Below are 17,605 nucleotides of genomic sequence, written 5' to 3' on the forward strand. Positions count from 1 at the left end.
ACTCTGGTTAGCTTTGGGATTTTAGTTAGCCACCAAAAACATGTCTTGGTGTACAAAAAAGAAGCTTCTCAAAATTTAAAAAAAAAATTAAATCCTCGCTGACTTAAATCAAGTGAATCTCAATCTCCAAATCAGCTGGTTTTATAAGTCAAGTCACCCGTGACAAAAATAGGTGGTCAAAATTGTAATTATTGATGGCAATACTTCTCAAAATTGTAATTATCTATGGCCATTGCCCCTTAACTTATTCATACGGAGATGTGCTTATTTGTAACAAAGTTTTCTCAAAATTAATAGTACTTTTCAATCAAAGGTATATATTCAAATTTATCTATTGATATTTTTACATATTGTAAATTCAGTTTTCTATTTTTAGCATTTTTGTTAAACCTCGAATTTGTGATGAAGAGAGGGAGACCCATGCTCACAAAAAGAATTTAGAATATCTGCGGTATAACTTCGATAAATTAATAGACTTAGAACCATGAAAAATCTAGTAGATACAATTTGACTAAGGAATTTAATTGACAGATAGAAACTCAAGAACAGAGAAACTAGCATTGCGTGCCTGAGTTGTAATCTTTAAGCCCCATTTGGTAGTCCTGCGCTGTGGGAACCCAATAAATCTTAAATTTGAACTAATTTCAATTTGCGTTTGGGAGTTTTAAGCACCGCAGCGCAGCACTCCCAAACAGAGGCTTATTCCACTTCTTGTTTATCAATCCTCGCTATGAATGAGCCGTGTATTCTCCAGTATCCCCTGTTCATGGACAAGAAATACTCCTCCGGCAATTGAAGCCATTTGAATTAAACTCAAAATTGGAATATGAATTTGATTATTTGAATTATTTATTTCCAAATAGATGAATAGCTATCACAACAAGGGCACTGAACGAGTAGAAAAAATTATGTAAAGTCAAATGTAGCTGGCAGCCTCTGCTCTTCTTGTCCAAAGAGTCACCTTTGGTTTGTGAACGCACGTTTTATTTTCCGGATGGTCAAATTCTGGAGGAAAATTCTTCAGGATTTTCTGTTGACTAATTAGTGGTAGCAGTAAACAAAATCCTGGCTGGTAAATTTGTAATTAATCAAATGTAGACAGTCCAGCACACACCTTACATAAATGCCAAGCCATGAGTTGTGTGCAGTTCTTGTAGACTCACTAGCAGTAACGCATCATCTTCTATGGCACTAGCAGCTTGCCATGAGTATGTCTTCGTCATCTACTACAAGGATTATTGTCTCCTATAATGATGAGAGACTTTCTGCTAGGATACCATTAGTGTTCTGTATTTTCGTCTACTGATTCAGCGCTACTTGTTGAACTAAGTATTCCAATAGTTGTCCTTAAGGTGCTTTGATTGTCTACACACGACCGGGAGTTTCCACTAGTGGGAACATAGTTGACATCACCCTTGTTTTCTCTGTGTAACCTAGATTAAATCAATATATTGACACTTGAACTTGCCACAAGCCAAAATTAATTTTTCCATTAAAATTTTCAAAAAGAATCCTCACACAATTTGAAAATTTATTTGGAGACATAATTGCTTTGCATAACAACCTTAGCTGTGATATCGCTTGTTAGGGTATTTTTAATCCTACCCAAGGTCTTGAAAGAAAAAATATCAAACAAATAACAAATAGAAAGAGATGGAAAATAAAAGCAATCACATAATACAAGAATTTACACAGAAACTCTTATACTAGAAAAAAATCACGGCCGCCAAGGAAAACGAGAGAAAAATCCACTATATGTAAATTCTTGCATTGACAGACTACCGATGGCTCCAAATCCACAATTGGATAGACTATTGATGAAATTATAGTCCCTGATTCTTTCAGCCCATATTCTTTGATAATCCAAATTTCTTCCTCCATATTCCTCTCATTAAACATAGACAGTCTCCCATAACTCTATAAAACATAAATCCGTGGAATAAACATCAAAATCATCATGAGGTAAGACTAAAAATTTGAACATATCGTCCACCAAATCAAATGCAGCAATCCTCGTTGGGCAATCAATAGCCTCGTTTTTTAGTTTACAAAAACCAAAGTGGATAGTTCCGTTGAGATGGATTGCCCAACCACAGGGTATAAAGTCATCATAAATAAACTTTTACAGTAAAATAAATAGGATGTTAATAACCTACATATTAAGTCGGTTTATAATTTGGCTCAAAATCAAACTCCACTATCTTAAAGATTTAAAAAAGCCAATTTGAATATTTGTTATGAGTCAAATTGGCGGGTTGCTCAAGGCAATAAATGAAGCGTTGGCTAAGGGATTGCACTTGCTGGATGTAGGTTGCACAAGTGTTCAACAGCTTGGACGAAATGTCTTGCAAGCTTGCATACGGATGGCACTCTTGATCCGTGGTTTCTACAAATCGTTGAAATAAATTAGTTGTAATCACTCAAGAATGAGTTGGCTTCTATTTTTGAAAGACAATTTGAAGTCAAATTCCAATTGCTATAAATAAACATTAAGGCAATGGAAGTCATGTGTGCTTGTAAGCTTTGAGAGAGTAGATATAGAGCTATCTAGAGAGTTTGTGAGTTGAGTGAAGAGTGTGCAAAGGATAAAGGGCTTCGTTTTTGGGATTAAACTTAGCATCACATCTTGTGGATGTAGGTAATTTTACTAAACCACGTAAAACAGTGTCAACAACAATTGTGTAATTGTTTGTTTTTGGCATTCGTATTAACAACAATTGGTATCAGAGTATTATTGTGAATTCATAGATGGCGACCAGAAAATACGAAATTGTGCCTGCTTATGCTTATTATAAAAGAAAAAAGACTTTGGTGCTCCAGAAACTTTGATCATTATCCATTCATTGCTTAAAACATGTGTATAAATATTATCATGATTAGTTGAAATTTACACATAGCACTGGCAAGGAGTAAATAGAAATAGAGAAATGATCCTGTTCTAGGATCCAAGACTTTTCTGAAACTTGATGGCAGCTGCTGGAGGAGTACCCACCAAGAAAATTGATAAGAGAGTGAAACTTCCACTGTACCCTTTTTATGTTGAAGATCCGATGCATCTAAGCAACATGTGGAATCTTTTAGTTAACCGATCAAAAATTCAACATAGCAATTAAATTATTATTTTTTCTTTTTAAATATATACGAGAGTGAATTAAATTGGTACCTTCGCTTGGGAAGTTTGTTCTGCTAACTGCCTCTGCATATGCTACCAAGTTTCAATCTTCTAAATCTTCTTGAAAGCCATCAATAATGAAATCTTTATATGAACCATCCTTTGGATTAAAAAGTACAAATTTGTGGCCCAAAAGAGACAAAAATAAATCACTGCCCTCCTTGAAGGGACACAAAGGCTGCAAAAGCGGAATTGCATTGGCTGATGAAATTCTAGTCCAAGATTCTTTCAAGCCATATTCTTTCATAATCCAAAATTCTTTTTCCTCTTCTGGGAATAAACAAAGACAGCCTCCTATACTTCTAATTGAATATGAATATGAATACATGATATCTGTTAAGTAACAAAAAGTACCAGCTCAGCCATGCCCTCATCTCTCACCCCGAGGTGAATCTCCTCAGCTGAACGGTACGAGAAGAGTCCGAGTAAAACATCTAATACGGGCATATGCTAACTAGAGACGAGCACCAACCAGAGAAATATACCGACCAGAGGGATATACCGACCAGATGCTAGTCACCCAAAGAAAGGGCACACGATCTCACGAAATCGCGACAGTTTCGCTATGCCCCGAACTGTTGAGAAAGACATGGCATCCCACGTTAACCCACAATCCAGTGGTTGGAGACCCACGAGGGTCTGCCATTACCCGAAAAAAGGGGGCATGAAGAGTACGCAGAAACGTGGGGCAATGACTATAAGAAGCCAGGAAACCGATGAAAAAGGGGACAAAAAAATGGAGAGAAAAGGGAAAACTCTGCCAAATTGAAACACGATTACATTCCATACAAGTTTTTGAGAGCATTACAAAAAATCACACAAGCTAAATTACATAGTTTTCCTGTAAACACCTTGTGCTAACTTAAGCATTGGAGGGTTTACGCCGGTAAAACCATCAGTGTCTCTGATCTATCTCTGTGAGTGCAGGATTAGAAAGAAGGAGAAAAGGTGATTCCAACCCCTGGAGCTTTCGTAGTTGCTGAAGGAGGCAAAGGGCAGCATCCTCTCCATTGAACATATAAGCGTTAGTGGAACGATCTGGTCGGGCAAAGGGCGAGCAGATTTCTGCATCAACAATATCATCAGGTAAGGCTAAGAATTTCAACTTGTCTTCCACCAAATCAAATCAGCAATCATAACTGGGTCATCAAAATCGAGCTTACAAAAACCAAAGTGGATACTTCCATTGGGATGGGTCGCCGAAAGATCTTCACGAAACTCTACAAAATCATCAATTTCTAAAGTTTTCCATGTATTGTTCCTTAAAGAGAAGACATGCACACTTACGTCTTCGACTTCATAAAAAGGATGAAAGGAAACTCCGAAAACCTTTAAGTCATCTATTGACTGAGCATAACCCAAGGCATCTAATAATGAATATCTTTCATCGAAAGGTTGATAATATGGTATTCTCTTCAACTCTCTAGTGGAACAATTGTAAATAAAGTCAACTGGACTTCTTGCAGTGCCATCATAAGTGGATAACCACACCATACCATTACAAGAACCGTTGATCCAAGCAGAATTAATAAGGCATTTTTGAATTGGAAAATCAAGCCGATCTACCGTTTTAATTCCCCCATCGATGTCGAAACAGATAAGAGAGTCTCTTACTATACATTTGTCGACCACTACTGTTTGTCTTTGTTGGTTTTGAGTTTGGTGGAACTTGACGAACCAAGGATTGGTGATTAAAGCCATGAATCCCTTTGATAAACACTTGAATCGACAGAGAGAGTTCGGCAACAGTTTTGAGAATATGTCAACGATGATATCTTGAGGAAGACCCTCTATTACTTCTTCCGCAAGTTAACCAAAAACTTTAGGGTTTTTAAACTAATTTGGTAGCTGTGATGTTTGTAAAGCAGTTGTGTGTATTTATATGTTTGGATAATCAGAATTCCAATTTAACCAAAATCTTGAGTCAAATTTAGTTAATGCTAACTTTTCCTTTTCTTGAGAAAATTATTAACCGCACAAGTAATCCTAGCCACTTTAGGAGAGCACTATACAACGTGAGAGTAAACTTTGTTCCTATAAATTAGTCCTGATTCATGAGCCCATATAGAAGTTTTTTGACAATTAGTCCTGTCCCCATTACCTCACCATGAGGATCGTTCGCAAAGACTTGATACCGAATGGGCCTGGTAGTGTCAAGATGATCCCGGTTGATTCAGATGATCTTTGGTTTGCTTACAATCTCGTAGCTGCTGGAGATTCTGTCTTGGCCGTCACTGTCAGGAAAGTTGTAAGACAGACGAAATCTGGTGGAAAAGATGCAGAACGTGTGAAGCTTAAGTTGGAAATCAAAGTTGAGGCTTTGGATTATGACAAAGAAGGATCCGCATTGCGTATTAGTGGAAAGAATATTTTAGAGAATGAACATGTTAAAATCGGAGCCTTCCATTCTTTGGAAATTGAGCTGCATCGGCCATTTGTTTTGACAAAGGATGTTTGGGACTCAGTGGCATTAGATACACTTCATCAGGCATCTGATTCTGCCGCCACCGCAGATCTTGCTGTCGTTTTAATGCAAGAAGGATTAGCAAATATCTTTCTTGTCGGTAGAAGCATGACCATCACTCGTTCAAGAATTGAAACTTCAATTCCTCGCAAGCATGGTCCTGCTGTCGCCCGTTATGAGTCGGCTTTGAATAAGTTCTTTGACAGTGTTCTACATGCTTTCCTAAAACATGTTGATTTCAACGTGGTACGTTGTGCGGTGATTGCAAGTCCCGGTTTCACGAAAGACCAGTTTCATCGTTACCTACTGCTAGAGGCAGAGCGGAGACAATTGAGACCAATTATTGCGAACAAATCCCGAATAGTTATTGTTCATACGAGTTCAGGATACAAGCATAGCTTGAGAGAAGTTTTGGATGCTTCAAATGTAATGAACTTGATCAAAGAGACTAAAGCTGCACAAGAGGTTAAAGTTCTCAAGGAATTTTTCAACATGCTTTCAAATGATCCTACACGTGCATGTTATGGACCAAAGCATGTAGAGGTTGCCCATGAACGGATGGCCGTGCAAACGCTGCTCATTACGGATGATCTTTTCAGGAATTTTGAAATAGCGACAAGGAAGAAGTATGTTGATTTGGTAAATTCGGTTAAGGATTCAGGAGGCAATGCTCATATATTTTCATCCATGCATGTCTCAGGAGAACAACTGGGACAATTGACTGGTGTAGCTGCAATTCTTCGGTTCCCTCTACCAGATTTAGAAGACATTGAGATGTGACGAGAAAAATTTGATGCAATCGGCAGTTTGGAATGAAACTTAATAGTAGTACTTGTATTAATTTACAGATTGAAATTTTGCAACTTTAGAGGATCGGAAGGAAAAAATTATGCTTAGAAATGGCCAAAGATTAGAATATTTAGACCAATGTCGTTGTATTGTTTGATAGAAATGATAAGTGTTCGATGAAATGTATGAAAGAAAACATGCGAGTGGAAAAAGGCTGTAGGAATTTGCACAAAGTAATTTAATTACATCAAAGATGTGAGATCCTGAGAACAAATTTTAGTATACATTAATTATATAAAGCTAGACGAACAACCACAAAGTAGAATGATTGACACCTTCACTAGTATTGTCACAGTTTTATAATTTGTCCAGGCAAGGCCATCAACATGCAAATCAATCGAAAATGGTGCAAATGAAATGGCATCAATCTTTGGAACGCGTCATTCCATATTTTGGATTTTAAAATACCAATTTCCTGAAATTTAAAACTAGCATGAACTTGTTGTATTTCTTCAAGTAGCATATTGGCTTCAACCAAGAAAACCATTTGACTGTTACGATTCTAGTCCAAATTTCTGCGCCTGTATTCCTTCATAATTAAGAATTGTCGACTTTCACATTGATGATATAAGAGAAGACACCCACCAAGAACCAAACCCCCAACACCTTAGTATTTTCCCAAGAAACAAACAAATTAACAACTAAAGAATCAATAATTGAGAAACAATCCAGAATCTGAACAATGAACAGAAACCAAGAAACACAGGGTTTAGGTGGTTCAGCACTTGATTGAGGTGCCTATATGCGCTATGGATCAAGATCAAAGGCCTATTCACAATGGATCAAGATCAAACGCCTCCACTAATTGAAGGAAGAAGGTTAAAAGAGCCTCAAGGGCATTTTAGAGAACAAATCAAGGTGGATTTCTCTCTCTACAACTTACCAAGCTCTCTTAATGACCTCTCTGATATTTAAAGCTGTTTCTGGGTTAACCAACTTTGCCCAGAATTTCCCACCATTTCTAACCAACTCTAACAACCTGAAACACGTGCCGTACGTGTGTAACTTGAGTACCAGTCAAAACTGCATTGGGATCTCGTCGTTTTGGCTGAATCTGATTTCGTTGCTCATGTGCTCAGCATGTGATTTACTTAAGTAGTTGAAACGACAGTATTTCCTTGTCATACACCAACTATACGGTTCGTCTGTTTTAAACCGTCATGTCGGTCTTTGATTCAAGGTCAGAATGATATGTACGTCCTATTTGGATTTAGTTCATGTCCAACATTCTCCACATTGAACTCAACTTCACTGGCTGCTCCATCTGATCATCCTCCACTTCATTTACAGCCTCAAAACCTGCAAGTAGCTCTAAGCCCATGCGGAGATACAGCGTTGATGAGCATATGTGCTAGGTTCACATCAGTGTGAATCTTGAACTCACTTCAAGTCTTACAAAATATAACTTTACAACATCTACATGCTTCGTCTTTTCATAATAATGTGTGTGATTTTTGCTTAGATGAATAGTACTTTGGCTATCGCAATACAACACTACTGACAATTGTTTAGCACCCACTTTAGAAACCATTCCCTCCAATCAAATAGCTTTCTTAAGTGCTTCTGCTGCAGCTGTCTATTCAGCATCAGTTGTTGATAGAGTCACTACATTTTTGCTAGGTAGCTTTCCAATTTACAGTACCGTTACCAGGCCTAAACACATAACAAGAAATTTTTAAAGTGAACTTTGAAAGACAAATATAACCAGAGATTGGATATTCAAACAAATAAAATTAATATTGATACATTCAATATTAAAACTAGTATTGTAACTTAGTGAAGCAAGACTTTCCACATACACATGCTTTCATTTGATGGATGTGTTTAATGAAAAGGCAACGACTAATAAATAATTGCATATGTTAGTCCAATATTCTCTCACACGATACCCTTTCATAAGAAAAATTATTTTCTCAATTGATGTTTGATATAAAAAAGGGAGCCTCCTAGAAATTCAACCGAACATATAAATGTAAGCAGCTGCAAAAGCACAAGGAGGGGGTAAGGTTTTGAAATTCTGAAACAGGGGAATTGAAAAAAGATTCAATTCTTTTTTTTTTTTTTTAAAAAGAATGGTTACAGATAATATGATCAGTTTCTACGGTCAAATAGACAGTGAATTTAACCAACAAAGTGTTGGCTCCACTGACAATGGAGTCCCCTTAAGTGGTTTGATTGAGTTTGCTCCCCAGTTCGAGTCGCAGGGAAGTCGCCACTTTCACAAGTGTGCAGAAGAATGGGTACTTATCATGCTTAATGCATGTTAAGAATATACAAAGAGCAGGCTTCCTTGTGTAAAAATTAAGAGAAACAATTTTCTTTCAGCAAATAATTTAAGGGGTAAATGCTAATTTAGTATAGCAATTATGAATTGGCAGTTTTCTGAAAGTCAGTTTTCTTAATAGTAAACGATGATTTTGACAAGCAATTTTTCTTTTCTACAGCTTCAGAAACAAATTGAAAACAATTCATTTTGAAGGACAATTCTAATTCTGAGCTCATGGTGATTGGATTCAGCCTCGTAACCAAATAAAGATACAGGGTCATCAAGTTGTTTAACAAACAATTTTGAAGCACAAAGAGGTGTGACAGAGTCATGCATTCAAACGACTCATATATGGAAGTATAAATCAGAAACGGTGTAGGATTTTTTGATGTTAAGACTTGGCATCTTATGATGTAAAATTGTAGGTGGCGATTATTTCAAGAAAAAAAAGCATCTAATCATGCCAAAAGGAGAAATAGAAGACATAATATCTGACTTAACAAATTCAAGCATATTATAAGGATTATAAGCACCAACGGAAGAAAAATCATAGGGGAGGTAATCCATAGGTACTAACGTTTTATTCAGATTTGCAAAAATCTTATGGGAACAAAGTCTGCTCAAAACATAAAGAGATTATAGAATTGTTTCTATAAAATCATGACACCTGAAGTTTTGGAATCACTGCACATGCACCTAAGAACTATGATCAAAAGGATTTTCCAAAGCAGGGGATGCAAGCCATGCTTGTGCAAAGAACTGCATATTCAGTACATAACATCAAAATTGCTTTCGATGAAATAAACTACAGGTTTAATAAAAGATTGTTCTTGCCTAAGCAAAAACAGTAAATCAAATAGCTCAAAAAGGTTATTTTGTTTCTATATAGAATCGTTGAAGTGGGTAAGAAGCAGTAGTTGCCAGTGCAAACACAAAAAATGTACTTGCCGTATCTCAGAACCAAAACCAAAATCAATTACATAAAAATGAATTGAGCCCAAAAGGAATACTCTTTGTTTAATGTGACTGATGAAAAAGCAACCACATAGAAGAGATAAAGAAATATAAACTAACAGGAGAGTTGGACTTACTGAAGAAAAATAATCTGAGAAAACTCAGTTATTAAGGATTGTTGATTTGGCCTCTGCAAATTCTCTTGGGACTCCGTTCCAACTCCTCTTCATCAGATTTGCCAACACTTGCAGAAGCTCCAATCGTGCTTGCCTGATCATCCAATTTCCTAATTTCGGTACATTCTTCTTTACTGCCGGCAGCAAATTTGAGAGTAAAAGTGTTGGATTTGGTCTCCTTGGAGTCGGCATATACTGGACACACCCCACAACATTTCACCTTATAACTACTTCCATAACCGTCAGGGAAGAACTGAAATGATACATCTGTATGGTAGTTAGCATCAGGGAGCTCATCATTCCCACAGGGTTTAAATCCAAGTATGACATGATCGGAATCAATGAAGTCGATAATACCAGCCAAATACACATCTTTGGCTGATATCTTATTTATTTCACAGCTGTATCGACAGCCAACATTGAAATAACTCCAACTGTTAGAAGAAAGTTGCTTAAACTCAATAACAGCACAAAGAGCAAACCCGATTAAGTTTCCAAAAGAATGCTGTGGCAGCTGAAGAGTTATTGAAGATCCTGAACTTTGATTGCTGAACCAGTCTGGAATTTCACTCCCAGGTACAAATATGCTGAGCTCCTATAAATGAAAATCACTAATTAAGATGTTATAAAGAGGGAGAGAGAAGAAAAAGAGAGAGGATTGCATACCTTTTCATCGAATAGTCTTAGTGATGCAATTGCCATACGCTGAATTGTTAGTTTTGAATCTGCCAAAATCTTGTTGTATGCTTTTTCATTCAGTTTCAAGCAATTAGTGAACTTGAACTTAATGGACAACATCTCTTCCGTCCAAAATTCATCTACATGGGAGGTTTTAGGTGGCTTTTCGAGCATAGGTGCATCTAGTTCTTCCAAACAGGATGGAATCTCTGGCAAAAATTGGAGCCGCTTGCAATTCCTTGCTTCTAAATCTTCAAGAAACAATGGAAGCTCTGGTAACGAGAGAAGCATATTGCAATTGCTCAGATCAAGCTTTCTCAGCTGTGAAAGTTGCTTGATACTTGAAGGTAAACTCTCAAAGTTATTTCCACTTAGATCTAACCATTGCAGTGAGGATAGACAGCAAAAATCTTCCAGAATTTCCACTACAGCACAGTTACTTAAATCTATGTCTACCAAAGAAGATAAACCTCTGCATCTAGAGAATGAAGTCAGTTTAAATTCGTTTAAGTCTCCGACAGAAGCTGGTAGTTGACTAAGGGCTGATCCACTTGCCAAAAAGTGCACCAAAGATTTTAAATTACCAATGCTATGTGGCAACTTATTAAGTTTAGAGCAACCCACTAAGACCAACTTTTCAAGCCCTTCTAAATTTGCAAATGAGGATGGAAGCTCCGTAATTGCTGTATTATATAATGAAATGTATTTTAAATGTTCCATTTTCTCCAAGATTTCCGGGAAACTCTCAAGGCTTAAGCAATCACTAAGAATAAGCTCATGAAGAGATTTCAACTTGCAAATGCTAGTTGAAAGCCTATTCAGCGTTGAGCACCTACTCAAATACAGCTCTTTAAGATTAGTTAGGCACTCTACTGATGAGGGAACTTCTTCTATTGCAGTGTCACACAAGTTTAGCTCTGTTATCTTTCCAGAGATCTTTGGAAACTCTGTGAGATTAACACAAAACGAGAAATCAATAGTCACTGGAGAAACAAAATGAATGTCTCTTGGAAAAGACCTAAGACTTTCACAGCCCCTAAAACACAACATACTGAGATTGTTGAAATTCTGGATTGATGAGGGAACAAGAACCAAGTTTGTACAATTAAAAAAATTTGTTCTCTCAAGATTTGGGATTTCTGATAAGTCCGGCATTCTAATGAGATGCTGGGAATGACAAAGATCAATGGATTTTAACTTGAAAGCTTTCTGTAACAAAAGATAAACAAAGACTATATTAAATTAGAATCACTGAATATCACAATTAATCTAATAAATAACAGAAAATTGATGTTTTCGTCTCTATACACTATACCTTTTTTCCCTCCCAAATTTGCTCAACTTTGCTGTAAGGCAATCTGAGCTCAATAAGGTTCTCTAGTTCAAAATCAAAAGGCAGCGTTTTCAAAGGATATCCATGCCAATGGAGATATCTCAATTTCTCAGGAAGATCTTCAAGACCTTGGTCAAGATGCACTTTAGAGCTCATAATTGGAACACCACCACGCTCAGGCATATAGAATTTAAGCAATCTGAGATTTGACATATTTGCAAAGGCTTGAGAACTTAGATGGATGTCTTTTGTTTTGGACAAATCAAGAAATATGCCTTCAATTTTCTCGGTCCCCTATTATACAAGAGCAAAGAATGAGCAAGCATAAAATCCAAAAAAAAAAAATTGAAAAGTTAATTAAGAGCTTCCTAATTGAAGATAAAATGTGTATTTGTTAATTCTTTTCATTTAACATATAGAAGTCAAATACGTAGATTATTACCTTATTTTTCTTTAAGACATGATAGATGTCCTCGTGATCCCACAATCTGGTACGTTTGCTAATGGATTTTTGGCGAACAATGGTCTGACCCATTTCTTGCAATAAATCATGCATTTGTAGTCGGTTCTCATCTGAAATTGTAATGAGTGATTTATCAACTATATTATCTAATGATGTAGGATCGTCTTGTATCCTTGTCACAAAGTCTGCATCTTCTCCTTTAAAGAAACATGCGATATCAAGAAAGATTTTCTTCTCTTCTGGATTTAGGTCATCATAACTGATTTTCAACACGTTGTAAATGTTAGGTTCAGAAATCAGTTTCAAGTTCTGCAATTTAACTTTCCACTGTTGTTTGCTCTTTTGATAAAGAGAAGAACCCAACACTTCAAGAGCTAACGGATTGCCTTTGGCATAACCCACTACTTCCTTTGAGAGCTCCAGAAGATCTTGAGAGCGACTGTTTTGCCTAATGGCTTTTCTACAAAAAGTTCAAGAGCATTATCATGCTCCAATCGCTTGACCTTATATATGTAACTCACTCCACATTTGTCAAGTACTTGTTTGTCTCTGGTGGTTATAACGATCCTACTTCCGGGGCTAAATCTATCTACCCCTCCAGCTAAACTTTCCAACTGTGTGAATTCATCATTAACATCATCAAGAACGACCAACACTTTCACCCGCTGGAGCCTTTTCTTGATATTTTGGGGTACAATGAGAGTTCCTATTTTGAGATTTTCTCCTAGTACTTGAGAAATAACCTCATCTCGAACATGTATTACTCCCATTTTGTTTGCTTTTTCTCTGACATTTGCCATGAAGCACTTTCCTTGAAAGTGTCTAGAAATCTGGTGGAAAACAACACTAGCAATGGTTGTTTTGCCAATGCCGCCCATGCCCCAAATTCCTACAATTCGAACATCATGCGATTCGAGACATAGCAGTGATTTCATTTCCTCAATTCGTGTATTTAATCCAACGAGGCCATCTAAATCAGTAGATTCTGACATATCTTCCAATTTCTTGGAAATATCTTCAACAATTTTTTCCACAAGTTCTGCGTCATTCCTAGCAAGCAATAAGTATTGTTAAGATAAAAATCATTAATGAGTTATAACGTAACAGGCTAGGCTATAAAGTATTGAGAGTTAAGAATTACCTGGATTCGGTGGAATCATATCCAGATAAATTTGATGCTTCGGTCAGTGCATGCCTCCATTTCTGAACCTTCCCCGGAAAGTTGTTATCATGGTTAACAAAAGCTTCTCCAAAACTCCCCCTCTGTTTCCGCACATCGGATGGATCTACTTGGTAGAAAACCGGTATAACAATTTGGGCATTCATTTCCTTGCAATCAAGAATCTTGACAAGTTCATTGAGGCACCATCTCGAAGAAGCATAGCCTTTTGAGAAGATAATTATGGAAATATCTGATGATTCGATTGCATTCGAGAGGGCAGGCGAAATCTCATCACCTTTCTTAAGTTCTTCATCATCAATGAAGAATTGTATCTGTTTCCGATGTAAAGCTGCTGCTAGATGGCTAGTAAAGCCATTACGAGTGTCCTCCCCTCGGAAACTGAGGAAGACCTCATATTTGCTTTGAGAAGAAGATAAAACCATGAAGCAAATCTGTAACTGAAACAGAGAATTGAGAAAATGTAAGAGTAAAGTAGAGATGTGAAGTAATTTCCTGCAGGATTTTTGCATGTCGTACAATTAAAATAAAAGCAGCATTGTACATGATGCGTGGTGGGTCCATGTATTTTGTTCTTTGGTTAAAAAAGCCCCGAAATTTTGAAGGAATCAGTAAAGATAAATTAAAAAAAAAAAGAATATTTACTATAATGATTTTCGATAAAGGGTGATTATTGATTTTGGGAGACTATTTAGTTGGACCCACGTTGATGAACTAATAGAGTATTTTTAACACCATTCCAATTTGAACCGGCCACGTAATAAACGATTCGGACCTTGTAAATTGATTGAAGGTTTCACTTTCACATGGCGATCAAGTTTGTTACGGCCTTTTTGTCTACCTTCTTTCAAATTTCTTCTGTTTTACGTGGAAATCTCAATTAATTACGCGGTTCAGCACGAAGTCAATATCCAAGTAACCAACAGAACAGAGATGGCGCTTTATTTCAATCTGTAAATAACACAAGGTACACTCGATATTTGAAGGAATCTAGTCTACAAAGCACTTCCAAAATTTCAAGTAAATCTTGATTCTCTCCTTTTTTTCCCTTCTGGTCACCAGGAAATACAAAGCTGTAAAACAGAGCTAATCAAAAGAACTAAAATCTACTGAGCTGTCAACAAAACAACATCTTGGTTTCTTCATTTTGACAGGAAAGAACATAAGAAAAAGCCTTCAAACTTAACCATAGCTTCCTGAAGCTCATCAGCCGTGCCACCAACAGCTCTCATTTGTGTTGTAATGGAAAAGAAAGTACAATTGATCAAAAACATTTCTTCTAGCTTGGCTAGAGAATCAAAGATATGGTAGTCCTTGGTCACTTCTTTACATTATACAAAATAGTTTTCTTCAAATCAATAGTCATCAAAAAGAGCAAGCAAAAAGTGAAGGAGTGGCAAAGTGTCCTGCATTTCCTGTCACATTGTTTTGAGTTAGTGTATCTTTAAGTTGAATGGCCACTTCTTGTCATAATGTGAAGTGTGTTGGAACTTGAACTTGTGGGGAATGACAAATGTAGAGAAATACAACAATAATGGTGGAACTTTATTATGTAAAGTAATGTGTTTACAACTAACTCTGTATGTAGGAAGAAACTACAGAAATTTTGTATGCTTCAAGGCACGTTACAAAAGTCGCTTTCGCTAAGACGTTATTTGCCCCCACCAATTGAGTGATGCACATGGGTTAAGCAAATACGCCTCCAAGATACAATGAAGCACTTGTTTGTTTGCTTGCGTTGTGCATCGACGAAAGCAAACCAGAATACTCTTGAATGTTGCAAGCCTGCCAAGAAACAATATATTGTTCCTGCAGAAAACAATATATTGGAATGTGAATGCACAAAAGAAATGGGTGTTTTGTGTTGAAATTCGTACTAGAAAGGAATGCTAAGAAAAGAGTGGTGTAGGATCATTTATTTCATGTCTAAATGGCTTAAACATGACCCCTATTTATAGATATACTTGTGCCCCCTCATTTGGGTTATCATCTTTCATGATATTCCTTCATTCATAGCCATTGGATCTACATTTGATTTTAATCAATGGTCCAAATTGAACCATCACCATTTCAAATGAAATGTCACCATGAAATAATGCATCTCTAAGTGAAATGTTGTCATGAAAAGTTATATCATTTAGTGGAGAGATACCTTTTCTACAAGACACAATTAAATGGACATGTCCTTACAACAAGACATCATTTAATTAGACATGTCTTTAGTGAAAGGTACCTTTTCTATAAGGCACAATTAATAGGACATGTCTTTACCATAAGACACATTTATTGTTGAAAATGTTCCAACAATCCCCCACCATTTTCAAAATAAATGAATTTTGAAAAGTTATCTTGCACAGGCTTGGAAAACTTATGCATAGATGAAGGTGTCTTTTGGACTTGAACCTTCACTTAGTGACAATACATCAAAGTTAATCAAGGTGGCATGGTAGGCAAGCTTTGAACCAACGACCTTAATCGATTAACCGGATATATCTCACACATAAGTTTTCAAATTCTCAAGTATTCCTTAGCCGACACGTGGATTGGCCCTGTGTCTATATCCTGTTTTCATGAGTGCTTTAGTAACCAGCCAAGTTACATAGGAAGCGGCACCACCTCCTACACTCACATAGGTAGACTTATCTAGAATGTCCCTGTAACTAAAACATTTATAAGTCCATTAAAAGCTAAGTAGCTTAACCTTTCCCATATGTTACAGGTATCAAGCACTAACCTTTGGGACGCATAAAAAATATTATAGTGCTTGCTATCACAACATATGATGTACTTTTGCTCATTGAACCCAAGATCTTGTTATTTCAAGTGTTGGGTTGAGTTTCCATCATTGGTGATAAGATGATGCTGGCTTCAGTCCCATCCCCTTAGAAGTTTTAAATACAATATCCCTTGCAAGGCCTTTAGTTAAGGGGTCTGCCAAATTTTGGCATGATTTCACAAAGTCAATTGTGATGACTCCATCTGTAAGTAATTGTCTTACATAACTATGTCTTAGACCAATGTGCCTAGACTTTCCATTATAGATTTGACTATATGCTCTTGATAAAGTTGCCTCACTATCACAGTGAATAGATATAGGTGGCATTGGTTTAGGCCAAATAGGAATTTCTATAAGCAAATTCCTTAACCATTCAGCTTCCTTGCAACATGAAGCCAAAGCTACAAATTCTGCAGCCATGGTGGAGTCTGCTATACAAGTTTGCTTTTTTGAGCCCCATGAAATAGCTCCTCCACCAAGATTAAAAATCCAACCACTTGTGGATGTATGATCATCTCGATCAGTAATCCAACTAGCATCCGAAAATCCTTCCAAAACTGAAGGATATCTAGTGTAGTATATACCATAATCCATTGTATGTTTTAAATATTTAAGAATTCTGTACACTGCTTGCCAGTGTGCTTGGCTTGGATTACTAGTATATCTACTGAGCTTTCCAACAGCGAAAGCAATATCAGGCCTAGTACAAGTCATCGCATACATAAGACATCCAATAATACGTGCATATTCTAATTGAGATACTGATCTGCCAGTGTTAGGATACAGTCTTATGTTTGAATCAAAAGGTGTTGACACAGACTTACAATCATAATAATTAAATTTCTTTAAAATTTTCTCAATATAATGTGATTGGGTCAATACTAGGCCATTATCATTTTTTATAATTTTAATCCCCAAAATCACATCAGCAAGTCCCATGTCTTTCATATCAAAATTAGATGACAATAATAATTTAGTGAGTTCAATGCTCTCACTATCAGTACCAAAAATTAACATGTCATCTACATATAAACAAATAATCACACCTTTATTTTCATTGAATCTGCTATAGACACATTTATCAGATTCATGAATATTAAATCCATTTGAGACAATCACTTTGTCAAACTTTTTGTGCCACTGCTTTGGAGCTTGTTTAAGACCATATAAAGACTTGACTAGTTTACAAACTTTATGTTCTTGTCCTGGCATAACAAACCATTCTGGTTGTTTCATGTAAATTTCCTCATCTAATTCTCCATTTAAGAAAGCTGTTTTTACATCCATTTGATGG

General features: G+C 36.5%; 3 protein-coding genes across 3 annotated transcripts in view; 1 reads left to right on the forward strand and 2 right to left on the reverse strand.

Moving 5' to 3' along the window:
• The first annotated feature begins 5,279 nt into the window (after positions 1-5,279).
• Positions 5,280-6,416, forward strand: LOC18048105 (protein PELOTA 1). The gene has a single exon (XM_006442082.1). It carries the CDS (start codon positions 5,280-5,282, stop codon positions 6,414-6,416), a length of 1,137 nt encoding a protein of 378 aa, XP_006442145.1.
• A 3,457-nt stretch (positions 6,417-9,873) lies between these two features.
• On the reverse strand, positions 9,874-13,369 carry LOC18048107 (disease resistance-like protein DSC1). The gene is made up of 5 exons (XM_024187289.1): positions 12,927-13,369; positions 12,335-12,810; positions 11,875-12,186; positions 10,548-11,768; positions 9,874-10,476 (listed from the first exon to the last, which is right to left on the reverse strand). Exons 1-5 carry the CDS (start codon positions 13,345-13,347, stop codon positions 9,874-9,876), a joined length of 3,033 nt encoding a protein of 1,010 aa, XP_024043057.1. The 5' UTR covers positions 13,348-13,369.
• Positions 13,370-13,383: 14 nt separating this feature from the next.
• Positions 13,384-17,605, reverse strand: part of LOC112099813 (TMV resistance protein N-like) — a gene marked incomplete at its 3' end in the record, with an annotated part of 8,433 nt that continues 4,211 nt past the window's right edge. Inside the window, exons 2-3 of the mRNA XM_024187290.1 lie at positions 13,497-13,975; positions 13,384-13,405 (exon numbers count right to left, since the gene is read on the reverse strand). Coding sequence (XP_024043058.1) covers positions 13,384-13,405; positions 13,497-13,975 — 501 coding nt within the window. The remainder of the gene's footprint in view (positions 13,406-13,496; positions 13,976-17,605) is intronic.

Source organism: Citrus clementina, unplaced genomic scaffold (assembly GCF_000493195.1).
Source record: "Citrus clementina cultivar Clemenules unplaced genomic scaffold, Citrus_clementina_v1.0 scaffold_3, whole genome shotgun sequence".
NCBI lineage: Eukaryota > Viridiplantae > Streptophyta > Magnoliopsida > Sapindales > Rutaceae > Citrus > Citrus x clementina.

Coding starts and splice junctions, on each gene's coding strand:
- LOC18048107 (XM_024187289.1), bottom strand. CDS start 13,347: ATGTCAGAATCTACTGATTTAGATGGCCTCGTTGGATTAAATACACGA. Junction 12,811..12,926: donor AGATAGATTTAGCCCCGGAA/GTAGGATCGTTA, acceptor TTTGTAGAAAAG/CCATTAGGCAAAACAGTCGC. Junction 12,187..12,334: donor ATGTCTTAAAGAAAAATAAG/GTAATAATCTAC, acceptor CTTGTATAATAG/GGGACCGAGAAAATTGAAGG.
- LOC18048105 (XM_006442082.1), top strand. CDS start 5,280: ATGAGGATCGTTCGCAAAGACTTGATACCGAATGGGCCTGGTAGTGTC.